We start from the raw sequence: 17,417 nt of genomic DNA, 5'->3' as shown, positions 1-17,417 counted from the left end.
ACGCGAAATAGTGCCCGGCGGTAGGATGTAGGTTTACGTCAAGCAGTATTTCCTCCTTTTCCCTTGTTAACCAATTGTACAGGTGCAACGCCTCTGGCTTTCCATTTTGCCTGATTCTAACGTGGAGCTCGCCGCGCCTAGGCAGATGTACGCATGTGCGCTAGACGCTCTATGATGCTGTCAGGCATGGTTTAAGCGTCACTGTCAGCTGCTCATTCTGTAGAACGGGAGGTGATCATATCGCGTGACGGGCTTCGGCAGCCGGTTCCTGTTGCCGGGGTTGTGCTTGTGTCGTCCCTTTGCAGCTGACACGGAGCCGAGCGGCCATGGCAGGACGTGGAAAGCTGATCGCTGTGATCGGGGACGAGGACACCTGCACCGGCTTTCTACTGGGAGGCATCGGGGAGCTGAACAAAAACCGCAAGCCCAACTTCTTGGCTGTGGAGAAGGACACGAGCGTGACCGAGATAGAGGAGACCTTCCGGTGAGGAGGAAGTAACCGGGGACGTTGGTGTGGGGAGACGGGTGTTTCGAAGGAGCTAGAGACCCCACGCACACCCCACTCGCCAAGAGTGGGGTGCAGTGGTTGGTGAGAATCACAGAAGTACCCATGCCACTTGAAAGGAGGCTCTCTGGTATCTCCCCCGCTTCAAAAACGTGATCGTATTAATTAATCCTGTGCAGGGCTTTAAGTTGGGTGAGAAAGGGGGCGTGGCGCGGCGTAAACACATACTCTACATTTCTGTGATTCCCACAGTGTGGTGCCCGACGAGTATTTCGTTGTCTCTGAGCTTTCTGATACTCCATCCAGATATGTAACACAACGGACACCAGCCAGGACTGGTGGCTGTGTCAGTGGCTGTCTATCTACTCTCTGGAGAGAAGCAAAGGAGGGAACGTTCATGCTTTCTTAACAACTTTTTGACCCCTCGAAGGGGCTCTGTGAGAAATTTGCGCTGCCTTCAGCCTCAACTCCGAAATCCTCAGTTTCGGTTGTTATAAACCCATCGAGGACTCAGTTCAAAGTGTGAACTGTGGAAGAGTTAATATGCGACATGAAACGAAAACACAGCATACTAACAATTGTTAGCAATACTAACATTAATGGAGTGCAAGATTTAGTGAAACAAGCGAAATGTTAACGGGAACTGAATAACTGACATGGGTAACCTGACATTTATTTCATTAGTTGTTCAGGAATCGTCAGTGTTTTACCCTAAAGTTAAGGACATGAATAAAGGGGCCTTTTTTTCAAAGTCTGTTGTATAATACTATCGGGTCTGAGGCCCGGACGGACCCAGCCCACTTAAACCCCTGATTTCGTGACTCATGGGAAATTCAGGAGTTGAAATGCCTTGGCTGTAAGAAAAAGGTACCAGGATCGTTCATGGATGGGAGCTCTCTTACCCCATCTTCAATTATTTTATTTAGGGCACAGTGACATTAACGTACCGGTACAAGTTCACATTTCTGTCTGCAAACATTGAAAGACCTGAATAGTTTGAAAGGTTAAATTAGTAAAATGTTTTTCCCTTCTGGACTGAAAATTTAAAACTGATTATTTGACCTAACGATATGGACATATCAGGGCTCTGGAGTATCAGTGGTTGGTGATGGGTCAGATGGTTTGATTACTGGGATGGTGGCGGGGGTGTCTTGTGGGTGAGAGGTGGCGTCAAGGGAAAAGCATAATCGAGCGGAGTAGAGGTGGTTTCTTTATTTGATAATCCTATTAAGCACATACTTGATTCAAGGGCATCAAAACGGTGCACACATTCGACCATCCTTACATTAGTGATTACATAGATTACAGGGTTACATCAAGTTGCATCCTAAGTACAAAATGTGCACACTGTGTCAATCATTACAAATTATGGGTTAGCTAGGCAAGCGGATTAATTAGGGTCAGAATAAAGCAAGAAGCCTTTCGAAGACAGCAGAATATTTGCCCTGATGTGCTCTTATGATTAAGCCTCTACTGTTATAGACCGTATCCTCAATTGGAATGGGACATGTATGCACCTCAGTGAGGACAGGCCAGGGAAGGAGATTCATCTCTCACGGGGCATAGCTCTGACTAGCTCCGGTAATAAATGTTTTTCGAGCAGTATGGAATTGATGCTTCACTTGAAGACAGCTGTGGAAAAAAGTAACAGGTTCCGGGACATTTCCAGTAAAGGTGCGTGGGGGGGGGGGGCAGTTGGACCAGCATGACAGATGGCACATCTCATAAGGTGAAGGGCAAGTTCAGATGGGTCATTGCATATGGGTACGATATTCTAAGTGGCACTGGGCAAACGGGTAAAGGTTTTAGGGTAGCATGGTACTGGTGTTGCAGAGAACTGCAGGGCTAGTTGTTATGAGGGCAGTTGCTGCTACTACAGTTCAGTGGAATTTAAATGCCTCTCGCCCTTCCCGGCGAGGGCACGGATGTTGTGGACAAGATGGGGATGGTGGGAAGTGAATGGCAATAAAGAAAGGAACTTTCTGTTGATGTTACTGGGTGTTTGGTGTTAGGCCTGGTAGAGGGGAGCCAGTTTTTATGTCCTGCAGGGGAGGAGGGATGTTTTGCATGTGAAGGCCCAGGATGTAATTTGGTCTTTAGAATGAGTTAGAAATCCGTCTTGGGCTCCATGGACAATGCCACATCTACTGTCCTTTCTTTCAGAAACCAGCATTTAAAATACCAGAAATCCAACCAGGCCTTATTTTGTCCCATATCTGAATTCCACCACCTCATCCTTCCCTACTTCAATTCAGCAGTTTAATGTCAAGTTCCAAAAACAGCGTGTACCTTGGACACTTCTGTTGCTAACATATTAAAGAATCTGCCAATCGAGTTTAGTGGATTGGGGGGCAAATTTGAATCACAGCGCACGTTATCCAATATTAAATATCAATTGTCTTTTTATTTTCATTGCCATTGACTACAAAAAATGTCATCCCCAGTACAAAGACCAACCAGTCTGTTCAAGTCTGCCATTGCGAAGACGTTTGTGCGTCTGTCACAGGGTGACCACTAGACTACAGTGGGTGCCTCAGCCTCCGATCTCCGTGTACAGGACACTAACTCTGGTATTGGGTACTCTGCTCATCTGTGCAGGATTGTAGAACCTTCAGATCACGGGGCACATGACTCTTTGGCTCGCATGTTTGTAAGCATGTGAGTTTGTGCACACCACAAGGGCTTATCTCCTCACGAATAGATAGACTTCCTACGCAGGTGTACTTGATCCTTGGCATTTGAGAACCAAAGGAAGTGACTTACTTAGAATCTGGTGGACAACTCTCTGCGTGGAGCGACCATAAGTGTTACTGATACTGCCTGAATCTGTCACTTTTACCACAATTGTCTATACTGTTAATAACCAACAGTGTTGTGACGCAGTGGTACATTGAGCTCTCGCTATCCGCATATGTAGCTGTAGAAGTGGGCGAGTCACTGAAAGCTCTAACTAGAAGCAGGCACAAAACAAACAAAAAAGTGTGGCATAGTGCATCTCTGTTGTGAAGCTCTTATGTCCTTGGAAGATTCGTACTATGTAAAATTGCCAAATAAATGTGGAATCTGCTTGTCATCCACACTAATCTCATTCTCCATTAACTAAGGACAAAGCATTAACCTCTGGTGTCAGAACGGGATGCCCGTCTAGAGGCAGAATCGCACGCAGTGTGAAATTTTAAAATCTAGTATTAGTCCCTGCTTCACTGAATTTTGCGGCCCAAGGCAACTACTTTTTTTCAGCGAGCTTCTTTTTTTGTACATCACCACGTATGAGGGCACTTTCAAATATGTGCTCAGTACTAAAACCTCTTGTTTTTTTTTTTAAATGCCTCTAATGTTGTTCCTTTTGTTTTGTGAATCTAGGCCGCATATTGGGTATCTGTGATCACTGAGTTGCCTCTTAATTCAGTAGTAGCATTATCCTCCGGTAGCAGGCAGGAATGTTTCTCAGTGCATGTTTGAAAACTCTCACCTTTTTAAAGAAATACACATTTTTGGGAAATGTGAAGACCCCATATCCTAGTCTAGTAAGATGTTTGGTCCGTGATTTATATGGAAAGTATTTTAGAGGCTTGACTCGTGTACAGGCTATTAGAGCCTGAGAACCCTTAGGTTGGCTCTCCCTGTTAATCTGTTAACTTGCTCACCCCTGCGAGGCGTTTCTGTGAACAAACTGAGAACATCCCCACCAGTGCTGCAGCCATGCATGCACTCAGAGCTTGTGTGAGGTGCAAACCTATATAAATCTATTGTACAAATCAGTGACACACACCCTTTGAGTCACCATCTTTTGGGAAATGTACAGCGTGGATGTGGAAGTAAGTGCATTGCTTCCCCATCCCCCACACATTTTGAAGTAATGTACTTGGTCTGTCTTTCTGAAAGGCAGGAATGAGTGACTCGTGACTTCCCCTTTCTTCATAACGGAAATAGCTTTGTAATACCCCCATTTGGGATTGTAGATCTTAGGTTTCAGGTTATTAAGGAAGAAAAAGTGCCATCTAAATGTAAGGTTCAGTTTTAGGGCTTTGCAGCTTTTTATTTCCAAACGGGATTTTTAGTTAACTTTACACAGACTTATTTTTTTCTGAACATGGTTCAAATGTAAGTTCTTTGTGATTTATTTAGATAAGGGATACCTTGTCGTAAGGAGGGGCCAGCGCGGGGTAGTGCTGCCTACTGTAAACAGACCTGTTGTTGTGAAAACGAGCGCCTGTCGGTAGGTGCGACAAGCGGCTGCTCGGCTCTGCTGCTCCCGGGTCCACTTAGATTAATCTGGAAAGAACAGCATTTTGTCTCCCTGGTTGTCCTTGAATCTCACCCAAAGTCGTCAAGAGCAGGCAGCCTCGGCAGAGCATTTTTGTGCGAGCATAGTCTGCGCGCTGGTGCAGTGAGGACACTGGTGAGGAACAGTGGTGGGCAGCTGTTTGTTCATTTTTCTAGCAGTCTTTGTGCAACTTAGAGCAGCCACCTTCCCACAGGAACTTACACGCCTTCTTAAATATACGTGAGAATAGGATACTGGAAACTCTAGGTTCACTTATGACAATTCCATGCCATCACTGCACTCCACTGGCAAGTATAGAATAACACAATACACCCAACATAAAGATAAACCCTTCTCAACTTCCAACATGCAGTTGGCGCTCGCATTTGATTCACTTGCTTTGTTTTGGCTTTCTTTTGCTACATAGAACATTTGGGACAAGATGATACGTCTTGAGTTGGTTGATCAGAGCCCCTTGCGTCTGATATTTGCTAACTTTCCCAGCAGAGCAGGACAGGCAAAAATAATGCCTGTTTTTCCTATTCAGGAAGGCTAGACTTTTGTAAGTGGCTCTATTATTTATCTGGTAATTAGGTGAAATGGTGCAGTTATCCTTCATTCTAGTACAGGGTAGAGACTGCTGTTCGGCACAGATAGCTTCTCATGTTGTTTTTTTTTTTTTTTCACTTGCGGGTTTATTAACTTCCTAATCTACATATGCCCATGTATCCAACTTTTATTCAAACACCGTAAGTCATTGTAGGTGTACCTTGGAATCAAGCTAGGACTCCTTAGAGGAGGTGTGTATGACCAATACTTTATTTACAGTTTAAGGGGTGCTTGTGAGGGTGCCATCTTAAAACTGGCTACACGGGCTGCTCACTTTACATTTGAGCAGTATTCCTCACTGAACAGTAAACAGCTGCCTTAATGAAATGCAAGCAAATGTTTGTCCAAGATGGTAGAGATGTTGAAAAGTACAATGTAAGTAACGGTGCCATAAGTTAAAAGATGAGGTACATGGTGAAATGAAAGAAGAGCTGAGGTAGTGGCTGACATAAGTGAGGCGAGGGTGTGTTGACAGTTTAAGCTGAGAGTGATCAGAGCGGCACCATAAGAATTATTGAAGGAGGTGCTGACTGTTGCAAAAACTGTGATTACAATGGTTTAAACATGCAAGAGCAAAGGGAAAGGTTGCCCCTGAATCGCAATTGGAGAACGGCAAAAAAAAAAAAAACACGGACCTCTATTTATATTACACTTTTCATGATTTGACATTCTTTTGACCAGACGTACCAATTCCATCTCACTTGTTTAGAATCCACGCTCTTCTCAGGTATTTTATAATTTGGACTTGCCATACTACTTAACATTTTTCTGAAAAGAAATTCTGCAACCGCTTGGCGTCACCGGGTTAACTAAGGAAACTATTTAAAATCTTCGTTTTGGTCTCATTCATGATGTACCTTACTGACTGTTGGGTCAGGTCAGCAAGTAACATTAGTCAAGTGTGGCAAGGGGATGGCAAGCTTTCATTTTTTTTTTCATCTAGTACTTCAGCGTGGTTCAGACTGGTTTTGAACACTCTTAATTTTGTTGGATGAGGAAACTGAAGCATAAGGCCATTGGAATTTGGTCAAGTGGGAAAGCCGACATCCTCTCTCAGGCCTCCGAGCTCTGCAGTTAGTAACTGACTACTGAACTCACTAAAGAGACCTATGTTTTTCCAGGAACCCATGCAGTTAAGCTAAATGTACCTAGGGCACCCTTCCAAATTTTTGTTACAAGTAACTATTGTATTTAAACTACAAATCCATTCCCGGTAGATATTGAATGCCTTTATCATGCAGCCTGTCTCCTGATTCATTTTACTTTTACCTTCTTTATTTACTGGTTGATGGAAAATGTTCTTTTGCCTTCCTGTTGCAGGAGTTTTCTGGCTAGAGATGATATCGGAATTATCCTAATCAATCAGTTCATTGCTGAAATGATCCGTCATGCCATTGATGCCCACAACAAGTCCATACCAGCCGTGCTGGAGATCCCATCCAAGGAGCACCCGTACGATGCCTCAAAGGACTCCATCTTGCGGCGTGCCAGAGGCATGTTCACAGCTGAAGACCTGCGATAATTCATCAGCGTCCGCTGGCCAGTCCTTTCAGTTGCAGCAGAGGAGCCATCCATGCAACCCTTATTTGTAACATTCCAGTTTTAGTCTTTGCTGGCCATAGGCTGCAAATAAATGCTAAAAACTTCATCTTTTCCTGGATGGTGTAATGTCCTCAGTCCAGCTTCACATTACTTTCTTTGGATTACCTCGTTTATTTATTGAAAATCTATTTGCCACTGGTGCGTTAAACTTGTTGATTTTTAATATAATAGATTCAACTTAATTTTATCCGTGGCTGTTGATTTGCCTTCCGCTGTAGCCTTTGTAGAAGCACTCGTTTCCACCTCTGAGCTCGTCTGAGAAGGGCCTTTGCATGTATTTTATTGCATGTTTTGGCCTGTTATCTGAACCCAATATGGCCTGGCTTCCCGTTCTTCCTGTCAAGTTACTCTTTGAAACATAATACTGTTAGGATTGTTATGTAAGTAGTAAATTAAAACGAACTGTGGAACTTGTTCATGAGTCGTTTTTTGCTATTCTGATTTCAAAATTAATTGTTTGGTCGCATGTGCGTAAAACTAACCTGATAGAATGCTTTAGGTGAACGGTCGAGCAGTCTCTTTAAAAAATATTTATTTCTTTAAACTGTATTCCTACACCGATTTGTTAAGTATATCTCTTGCCTTATACAGGCAACCAAAATGAAATGTACAATGGCCCTGCCAAATGAAAGTTGAGTTTACTGCCGGCCATTTCTACTATTCTTGTTCTGTTAAGACTTGCTCCTGGGATGAAGTTGTTTTAATTTGTGCTCTCTGGCTGCTAGTACTGATGTGTGGCCTGAGCTTACAGATGTTGCTGTTTTTTCTCCTTTCTGGGAGACTTATGGCCTCCCTTAAATTTGGCAGCGCTGGAGCTCTGCTGTTCAACCATGGGGCTTCTGCTTTGCTGTACTCTCACTGTGGGAAGGTGCCAGGTTACAGGGGGCAGAGCGTCACCTGGCACCATCGTTTGGAAGCTTTGTGAGGTGGCACGGCCTCTACAGAGCCTTTAGTTGGTAGGAACACCTTCCTGACTGTAACCCTTCCAACGTGGATATTTCGTGTTTAGGACCAGTAGGAAAAGGCTCGTGGTCCCAAGCAGAAAACAGTATACGAGGCCCACATGAGCGGGTGAAACTCCCTGTGCATCAGGGCCCTTGGTTTTTTATTTTTCAGAAAAAAACCCTGCTTTGAGGATGTGTTTCTGCAAAACAATAAAGTAAGCATTGTGGCCAAAACAGTATGTTGCAGGGTGACAGGACACCATATAATTTAAAATACTTGGTCATGGAAGGGTAATGCTGAGTGCGTTGGCTTAATTTTTAATTTAATGATTGGGGGGGGGGGGCACTATTCCTTTACCCCTGTTTGTTAATCTGTTCAGGGGATGAATAATATTAGGAGGGGTAAGGGTCATAAATTAAATCAAAATGTATATGGGTCCAAACTGAGGGGGTATGGTGTGCAAAATAATGATGGACTGGAATGCGGCCCAAGTAAGCACCGGTGGCTGAGATTAATTCAAGCATTTCATCCATCACTTTTTGTATACTTCAGTGTGCCACCCTACATAGGACGGGGATGCCTAGATGTTGGTCCAGTGGGCACTGTGTAACTGGAAAGAAGCTGTATCTGGCTGATGAGCTCTAATCAGGGCAAAGCTGGTCTTGGGTTGCTTGTATTCTGTTTCAAGGAGGACCTGGCCTGGCAGTTTGAGCTGGATTGTTCCCATTGGAACAGGGTCAAGACTGGTGTGCATATGGCTGGGTCCAAACTGAAGTGGCATGGTGTGCAAATTAGTGATGGACTAGGATGCAGCTCTGAGTATTTACCAGTGGCTGAGATAAATGTGAGCATTCTTTCCATAACTTAATGCATACTTTAGTCAGAAGACACGTACCAGTCAGTGAGAGAAGAACCTATGGTAGAACATGAGTGTGGAAAAGGTCTGGGTAGTGAGCGGGGGAGGCGGGAATACCTTTGCTGAGAAAAAGTGGAAAAGCACTGATCGGGTGCGAGTAAGCACTGCTGTACAGACAAGCATTTGCATTGCAATGGGTCTCACGTTTGTTCAAGTTAGAGCTACTAGCGTTGCATATTCCTAACTGTACTTTTCTTGCCAGACAAACTGAAAATAAAAAGTAAAACCGTTGACATACGCAAGCCAATTCAAAGTGTAACAGCCGCCATAAATGCGAAGGAGAGACGCAAAAGGAAAAAGAAGTTCACTCAAAGTTATCGGCAAAAAGGCAATTATCCACGTAACAGTGTGTATGGCCAAGGTGTAACAAAACCGCCCCAAGGATGGACAAACCTAAACCATTTAACAATGGTAACAAAGGATTTTTGAAAGGCAAGCCCGTGAACGAGTGATTGTGCTAGGCATGCAGTGGGCGTAGTTAAAAGCCCACGTGCATTCCAATACGTCGATCAACCTAAAAAAAAAAACAAGATGAGTGTGAGGAAACACTTTGCAGTCGGTGAGTAAGAAGTGCTGTCTGAGTTGGGGTGAGCACTGCTATCGGTGGGGGAGACACACTAAGCAGACTGAGTCATGTAGATGAAAGGATTGCTCTGGAGGTGTGGGGTGGCTGACTGACCTACTGGACGCGCACTGGACAAGACTTAAAGGAGATGCACTGTCCAGTGTTGTCAGATCTTTAATTTTTTCACTTTACTTAGTCTGACAGTTATGTTCCTGCAATTACTTAAACTGTTCTATTACTCTGTCCATATTGACTGAGTTAAGCCATCAGTTCAGTCATCAAAAACACTACTTTATGTAAAGATACGTATATTTTATTATTTGAGTAGGAAAACATCACAATATGAAGTAATTTATAATAAAATGCTTCTGTAATTTTTGGTTAGGATTGCATTCATTGGAAAAAAAAAAATAGAAAATGTTTTTATTAGTGACCAAAATCCCATTTCCCCCTTGGGCTCAGGGCTCTAGTGTTTCATTGCAAAGTCCCTGTCCCACCCATTCTTCACAATGTGTTTGGGGTTATTTCACATTCACTGGTAGCTGCATCCAGTGAATGCTTACTAGCAGGCCTTATCTCAAGAGCCCAATTTGACTTTTTGAATACGGTCAAGTGTGTTTTGCGCTGAAGCACTTTCAACAGCCAGTTGGTATGCCCATAACAAGTCTTACCTGCTGTGGCAGGGAGAAAACTTGCAGCGTCTTGGAGGGTGCCCCGTCTGTGGGCACACTCAGCAGCTCCGATCCTGCTCGGTGAGTTGGCTGCATGTAGAATTAGGGCCTCATTACGCGTCTGACGGTCTTCAGACCGCCAGACTTGTGGTGGTGGTCCCACCGCCAATGGGCCGGCGCTGTGGACCACCATATTACGAGTGTGTCGGTTTGGCTTGTGCCAAACCGCCAATTTTTACAGTTTCTACCTCCAGCGGTCATAGGTGGACCGCCGGGCCAGAGATAAGCATCTCCGGCCTGGCGGTCCACCTTTGACCGCTGGCGGTATTGTGAGTCCCCCCTTCCGCCAGGGTTTTCATGGCATACACGCACGCACAGAAACTTCCACATACTAACACACATGCACCTACAACCTGACACACTCACAATACCCTTACATTCGCGCACACACAACAACCCCTCCCACCCCCCCCCCCCCCACCAAAAATCCAGTTTTGGATGGTCAGCTTACCTGGTCGTCGAGGAGGTCGTCCGGGAGGGAACGGGTCCTGGTAATGACCCCCTTAGTGTTGGCACTGGGCAAGCCTCTCCCCTTAGCCTACACAGTTGTACTCCAGCAATAATCAGAAGTGATTCCCTGATGGGGATTTCAAAGCTTATGATCTTGAACCTGCTGAGGTGGCGATGCTCTCACTGTCGCCGCTGCTGACAGTTCACAGGCTCCTGTCTGATTCACACAGCACATTTGTTCACGGCAGCCCCTCCTGGTATACAGGGTTGGTGCACCACTGCTACACAAGGCTTTGGCCCTTACTGCTTAGCAGTCCTTACCATGGTTGCCCCTCCTGGCATGGGGGGGGGGGGTGGGAGGAGGGAGGGAGAGTTTATCTGCTACAATGTTGCACAGGCTTTGGCCCTGATCCAAAGGCAGTCTTTTCCACTGCAGACGCTCCTGACTCAAGGTCAGGAGGGACTGCAGTCCTTACCGCACAGCAATCTCTTTACACAGCTATCTGCGCGATGGTCCTCCCCTGGTATATGGTCGTGGGGGGCCTACTTAGTCCTGCACATGGACAGTGATCCGATCGGTGCAGTAGCTGTCTCCTCATACCTTGTACCAGGAGTCCATTCAAAAAGACTCACCACTGGACCTCACTCCTTCCAAAGCTCTCCTCTTCCTCACAGGCACACTGGTCTTGGCAAGCAGGCAGGGGCCTGTTCTCTGGGATCCAGAGCAGGTGGTCTTGGGTTTCCCTGGATGATGTAAGCCACAGAGATCTGTGCATCAAACGGTTAATCCCAAGCTCACAGGCCCACTGAGTGCTCTATCAGCCCCATCTCCTTCCTGAGATGTTACCAGGCCATTTCCTTGTGACCTTTCACTTAGTGCTCTGTAGTGTACAGCAGAAGGCTAACTTTCCCTTGTCCCATGTATCTCATCCAGCTCACAGGAATGCAGCAATAGACAAATTTGTGTGTTTTCCCAGAAGATTCCTTTACCTCCTCATGTCTTCACCAGGCAGGGCGGCCTTCCAAAATGGAACCCAGACACACTTGCACTCATTGTATGTAGAACTAACCAGCACTGTTATCTCCATGTATTGTGCCACCACAGGCGCACACACACATTCACTCTGTGGGCACTGCTCATTACTGTAGCCTCTCCGTATTGTGCCTCTTATAGGCTCACTTACTGCCAGAACATGCGCTAATCCTGCACACACTCCTCATGCATTGTACCACTCTCAGGTACACATGCACTGCGCTACATCCTTCAGGTACTGTACCACTCTTAGGCACATATACCTCCACCACATGCATACACTATGCATGCACTACTCAGTACTGCATTTCCCCTGTACAGCACCCTTCCCAGATACACAACTTATATGCTGCACAGCACTTCTGATCATTCTGATGTAGCCAAGGGTGAGTTGAGCACACAGCAGCAGAACTTAAAAAGTCAGTGAGGCTGTAAGCCTCACTCTAGTTACACAGGTTAACAAGCATTTTCCATGCAACAGGGCTTGCATTTGCTGGAGTTAGATCTATTTGCGTTGTAAACGCCTAACCGGGCTTTTCTTGACTCAAATATAAAAAAAAAAAAACAGCACGATCGCGCTATGTAAACCCCAGCATGATCGCGCTGCGGGGAAAATAAACAGATAAAGTGGTCCGGAAACTCGGGCTGAAAACATCGAGCCTCAAATGGTTTCAGTACTTCACCGGTGCTGTGTAGGTGGGTTAAACACCGGAAAAGGCATGACGTATGCATGCCTTTAACAAATGAAGCAAGTGGATTTTAAAGAGCAAGCCCAGGAACCAATGAAAGGGACTGACATGACCTGGACGTGGTTTCAAGCCCAAAGAGAGATTATATCATGGACGGAGCGCTTTGCGCTCGCCCATAAAAAGGACCTGTTCACTCCAACTGACCACTACGTAATATGCTGATGCATTGCATTCGTGCTGCTGAACTCCTAATGAAGGCATTCCCATGCAGAAGACTTTTGTGTCCCAACATTCTAATATATACAGGCAGTGTTAGTGTTAATTTAATAACATTACATTTAGTTGATAGAGTATAGGCAGGGACACCGACGTTGCCATAAGCATGGTTTGCCTATATGAAGCCCTAGGAATAGTGGGTCCATCTTTGTTGCTCCAGTAGACAGTGAGGTATACTCAGCAGCATGACTTTGGGTTTAGGCAACTGAACATCATTATTTACTCGACTATCTGTAAACTTCCCAACCCTTGTACTATTTTTTTTAAACTTAATAGTGCCTTCTACTCTGACCAAGTGATGACCTTAACTGTCCTCTTTCAGCCAGCGGTTAGTTGTAGTGAGCAGGAATTCACGTTCTTCCTTTCCTGAATGTCAGGGAATGTTTCTGCAACCTTCCTACTATTAAGTTCTGGGGCAGATGGTGTCTTCTGCAGTGTGCTAAAAACGACATCTAGGCTGGCAAGCAGTTAGTGCAAAAGATAATATATATATATATGTTCGATGGCATGTGTAGCTGCAGATACACATGCTGTGCACATCCCGCCATCTGGTGTTGGGCTCGGAGTGTTACAAGTTGTTTTTCTTCTAAGAAGTCTTTTCGAGTCACGAGATCGAGGGACTCCTCCCATTTCGGCACCATTGCGCATGGGCGTCGACTCCATCTTAGATTGTTTTTTTTCCGCCATCGGGTTCGGACGTGTTCCTTTTCGCTCCGTGTTTCGGGTCGGAAAGTTAGTTAGAAACTCGGAAAAATCGTCGGTATTGTTTGCGTTCGGTATCGGGTTAATTACAACAGATCGACACCGACTTTTGAAGAGCTACGGTGGCCCTTCGGGGTTTTTTCGATTCCCCCGTCGGGGCCTGGTCGGCCCGGCCACGTGTCTCTTCAAGGCTGATGGGACGGACCCCATTCCGCTTCTGCCCAAAATGTCATAAAAAGTATCCGTATACAGATCAGCACCTGGTCTGTAACTTGTGTCTGTCTCCAGAGCACAAGGAGGATACCTGTGAAGCCTGTCGAGCGTTTCGGTCGAGGAAGACCTTAAGAGACCGAAGAGCGAGAAGACTGCAGATGGCGTCGGCGCCGACAGGACAAGGGCGTTTCGAGGAGGAAGAAGAAACCTTCTCCATCCATGAATCGGACTCGGACGAGCTCGATCCCGAAGAAACGCCGAAAACCGTGAGTAAGACGTCGAAACATAAAACTCACGAGAAGACAACAAAAGCCCAGGGGACGCCACCGCCAACAGGCCATGGCTTAACCCGAAAAATAGGTGACCGATCATCGGCACCGAAAAAGGGCATGCATGTGGCGAAGTCATCCGACTCCGGTCGAGATACCGCCACACAGCAATCTCGGGCCCGAGACAGCGGCTCAGAGCAAATTCGGCACCGAGACAGTGGCACCCAAATGGTTCGGCACCGAGACACCACGACGCCGAAAATAAAAAAGGTTTCCTCGGAGCCCAAAAAGGCGACCGAAAAAATTTCGATTCCGAAACACCCAGCCTCGGGACCGAAAACTGGTTCCTACACGGAGGAACAGGGATTGTCCTCCCAAATGCAAGGACACAAGTTCGGAGAGGAACTTGAATCAGTTGAGCCAGACTACACTCAAAGAAGGCTCCACATTCAAAAAGACACAGGGAAGATAAGCACTCTTCCCCCAATTAGGATGAAAAGAAAACTTGCCTTTCAGGAAAAAGACAAGCAGCCACAGGCAAAGGTGGCAAAACAAACAACTCCACCACCATCAATGCACACATCACCGGTAGCCACTCCACCACTGATGCAATCCCCGACTCATACTGCAATTAGTCAAGATGATCCCGACGCATGGGACCTTTATGATGCTCCTGTATCAGATAACAGCCCAGACTGTTACCCTGCAAGACCGTCGCCACCTGAAGACAGTACATCCTACACGCAGGTGGTCTCAAGGGCAGCTGCTTTTCATAACGTCACCTTGCATTCAGAACCAATTGAGGATGACTTTTTGTTTAATACACTATCCTCCACTCATAGCCAATACCAAAACTTACCTATGCTCCCGGGAATGCTAAAACATTCCAAACAAATATTTCAGGATCCTGTTAAAGGCAGAGCCATAACTCCAAGGGTGGAAAAGAAGTACAAGCCACCGCCAACAGACCCTGTTTATATTACGCAGCAATTAACACCAGACTCTGTGGTTGTCGGGGCAGCTCGCAAGAGAGCAAATTCTCATACCTCGGGAGACGCATCACCTCCAGACAAGGAGAGTCGCAAATTCGATGCTGCTGGTAAAAGGGTTGCAGCACAAGCAGCAAACCAATGGCGTATTGCCAATTCACAAGCACTTTTGGCAAGATACGATAGAGCTCATTGGGACGAAATGCAGCATTTCATAGAACACTTACCCAAAGAGTTCCAGAAAAGGGCACAACAAGTGGTAGAAGAAGGACAAAGTATCTCCAATAATCAGGTACGGTCAGCAATGGATGCAGCAGATACGGCTGCAAGGACAGTAAATACTGCAATAACGATAAGGAGACACGCTTGGTTGCGTACGTCAGGATTCAAGCCGGAAATACAAGCCGTGCTGAATATGCCCTTTAATGAACAGCAGTTGTTTGGGCCGGAAGTCGACACTGCTATTGAGAAACTCAAAAAAGATACTGATACGGCAAAAGCCATGGGCGCACTCTACTCCCCACAGAGCAGAGGCACATTTCGCAAAACACCATTTAGGGGAGGGTTTCGAGGGCAACCTACAGAAGCCACAACCTCCCAAGCAAGGCCCACTTATCAAAGCCAATATCAGCGGGGAAGTTTTCGGGGGCAATATAGAGGGGGACAATTCCAAAAGAATAGAGGGAAGTTCCAAAACCCCTCAAAACAAGCAGTGACTTCCAAGTCACACATCCCCAACACATAACACCTGTGGGGGGGGAGACTAAGCCAATTTTACAAGCATTGGGAGGAGATAACAACAGACACTTGGGTACTGGCAATTATCCAGCATGGTTATTGCATAGAATTTCTCAATTTTCCCCCAAACGTCCCACCGAAAACCCACAATATGTCAAAACAACATATAGATCTTCTAGGACTAGAAGTTCAGGCTTTGCTACAGAAAGAAGCAATAGAATTAGTACCAAACAAACCGAAAGGAACAGGAGTTTACTCTCTGTACTTTCTCATACCCAAAAAAGACAAGAGTCTGAGACCTATATTAGATCTCAGAACATTAAATACCTACATCAAATCAGATCATTTTCACATGGTGACATTACAGGACGTAATCCCACTGCTCAAACAACAAGACTACATGACAACACTAGACCTAAAGGATGCATATTTCCATATACCGATACATCCTTCACACAGAAAGTACTTAAGGTTTGTATTCCAAGGGGTACATTACCAATTCAAGGTGTTGCCATTCGGAATAACAACTGTGCCAAGAGTTTTTACAAAATGCCTGGCAGTCGTAGCTGCACATATCAGAAGGCAGCAAATACATGTGTTCCCGTATTTAGACGATTGGTTAATCAAAACCAACACGCTAGAACGGTGTTTACAACACACAAAGTATGTCATAGAAACCCTCCACAAACTAGGTTTCTCAATCAACTACACAAAGTCACACCTTCTGCCGTGTCAAACACAGCAATACTTAGGGGCGACAATCAACACAGCAAAAGGGATTGCCACTCCAAGTCCACAAAGAGTTCAAACATTCCACAATGTAATACAGGCCATGTATCCAAAACAAAAATTACAAGTCAAAATGGTGATGAAACTCCTAGGCATGATGTCCTCATGCATAGCCATTGTCCCAAACGCATGTTGCACATGCGGCCCTTACAACAGTGCCTAGCATCACAATGGTCACAGGCACAGGGTCAACTTCTAGATCTTGTGTTGGTACACCGCCAAACATACACCTCGCTTCAATGGTGGAACAGTATAAATTTAAACCAAGGGCGGCCTTTCCAAGACCCAGTGCCACCATATGTAATAACGACAGATGCCTCTATGATAGGGTGGGGAGCACACCTCAATCAACACAGCATCCAAGGACAATGGGACAGTCAGCAAAAACAGTTTCACATAAATCACTTAGAACTATTGGCAGTATTTCTTGCGCTGAAAGCATTTCAACCCATAATAACACACAAACACATTCTTGTCAAAACAGACAACATGACAACAATGTATTACCTAAACAAACGGAGGGACACACTCAACACAGTTGTGTCTCCTGGCACAGAGAATATGGCATTGGGCGATTCACAACCACATTCGCCTAATAGCACAGTTTATTCCAGGAATTCAGAATCAGTTAGCAGACAATCTCTCTTGGGATCACCAACAGATCCACGAATTGGAGATTCACCCCCAAATACTGAACACTTACTTCCAAAGTTGGGGAACACCACAAATAGATCTATTTGCAACAAAGGAAAACACAAAATGCCAAAACTTCGCATCCAGGTACCCACAAGATCAGTCTCAGGGCAATGCGTTATGGATGAGTTGGTCAGGGATATTTGCTTACACTTTTCCCCCTCTCCCACTCCTTTCATATCTGGTAAACAAGTTGAGTCAAAACAAACTCATACTAATAGCGCCAACATGGGCAAGACAACCTTGGTACACAACACTACTAGACCTCTCAGTAGTGCCTCATGTCAAACTACCAAACAGACCAGATCTGTTTACGCAACACAAACAACAGATCAGACACCCAAATCCAGCATCGCTGAATCTAGCAATTTGGCTCCTGAAGTCGTAGAGTTCGGACACTTAGACCTTACACAAGAATGTATGGAGGTCATAAAAC

General features: G+C 45.5%; 1 protein-coding gene across 1 annotated transcript; it reads left to right on the top strand.

Moving 5' to 3' along the window:
* The first annotated feature begins 202 nt into the window (after positions 1-202).
* Positions 203-7,397, top strand: ATP6V1F (ATPase H+ transporting V1 subunit F). Its single transcript, XM_069229394.1, has 2 exons — positions 203-484; positions 6,702-7,397. The coding sequence occupies exons 1-2, from the start codon at positions 327-329 to the stop codon at positions 6,901-6,903; spliced, it is 360 nt and encodes a 119-aa protein (XP_069085495.1). The 5' UTR covers positions 203-326; the 3' UTR covers positions 6,904-7,397.
* Positions 7,398-17,417: the final 10,020 nt, after the last annotated feature.

Source organism: Pleurodeles waltl, chromosome 4_1 (assembly GCF_031143425.1).
Source record: "Pleurodeles waltl isolate 20211129_DDA chromosome 4_1, aPleWal1.hap1.20221129, whole genome shotgun sequence".
Taxonomy (NCBI): Eukaryota; Metazoa; Chordata; class Amphibia; order Caudata; family Salamandridae; genus Pleurodeles; species Pleurodeles waltl.
The sequence above is the reverse complement of the archived record's forward strand: the minus strand, read 5'-3'. Positions and strand labels throughout refer to the sequence as shown.

Excerpts from the sequence above, each read along its gene's own strand:
- ATP6V1F (XM_069229394.1), top strand. The coding sequence starts at position 327 with ATGGCAGGACGTGGAAAGCTGATCGCTGTGATCGGGGACGAGGACACC. Across the intron at positions 485-6,701 it reads GAGATAGAGGAGACCTTCCG|GAGTTTTCTGGCTAGAGATG; the intron begins GTGAGGAGGAAG and ends TTCCTGTTGCAG.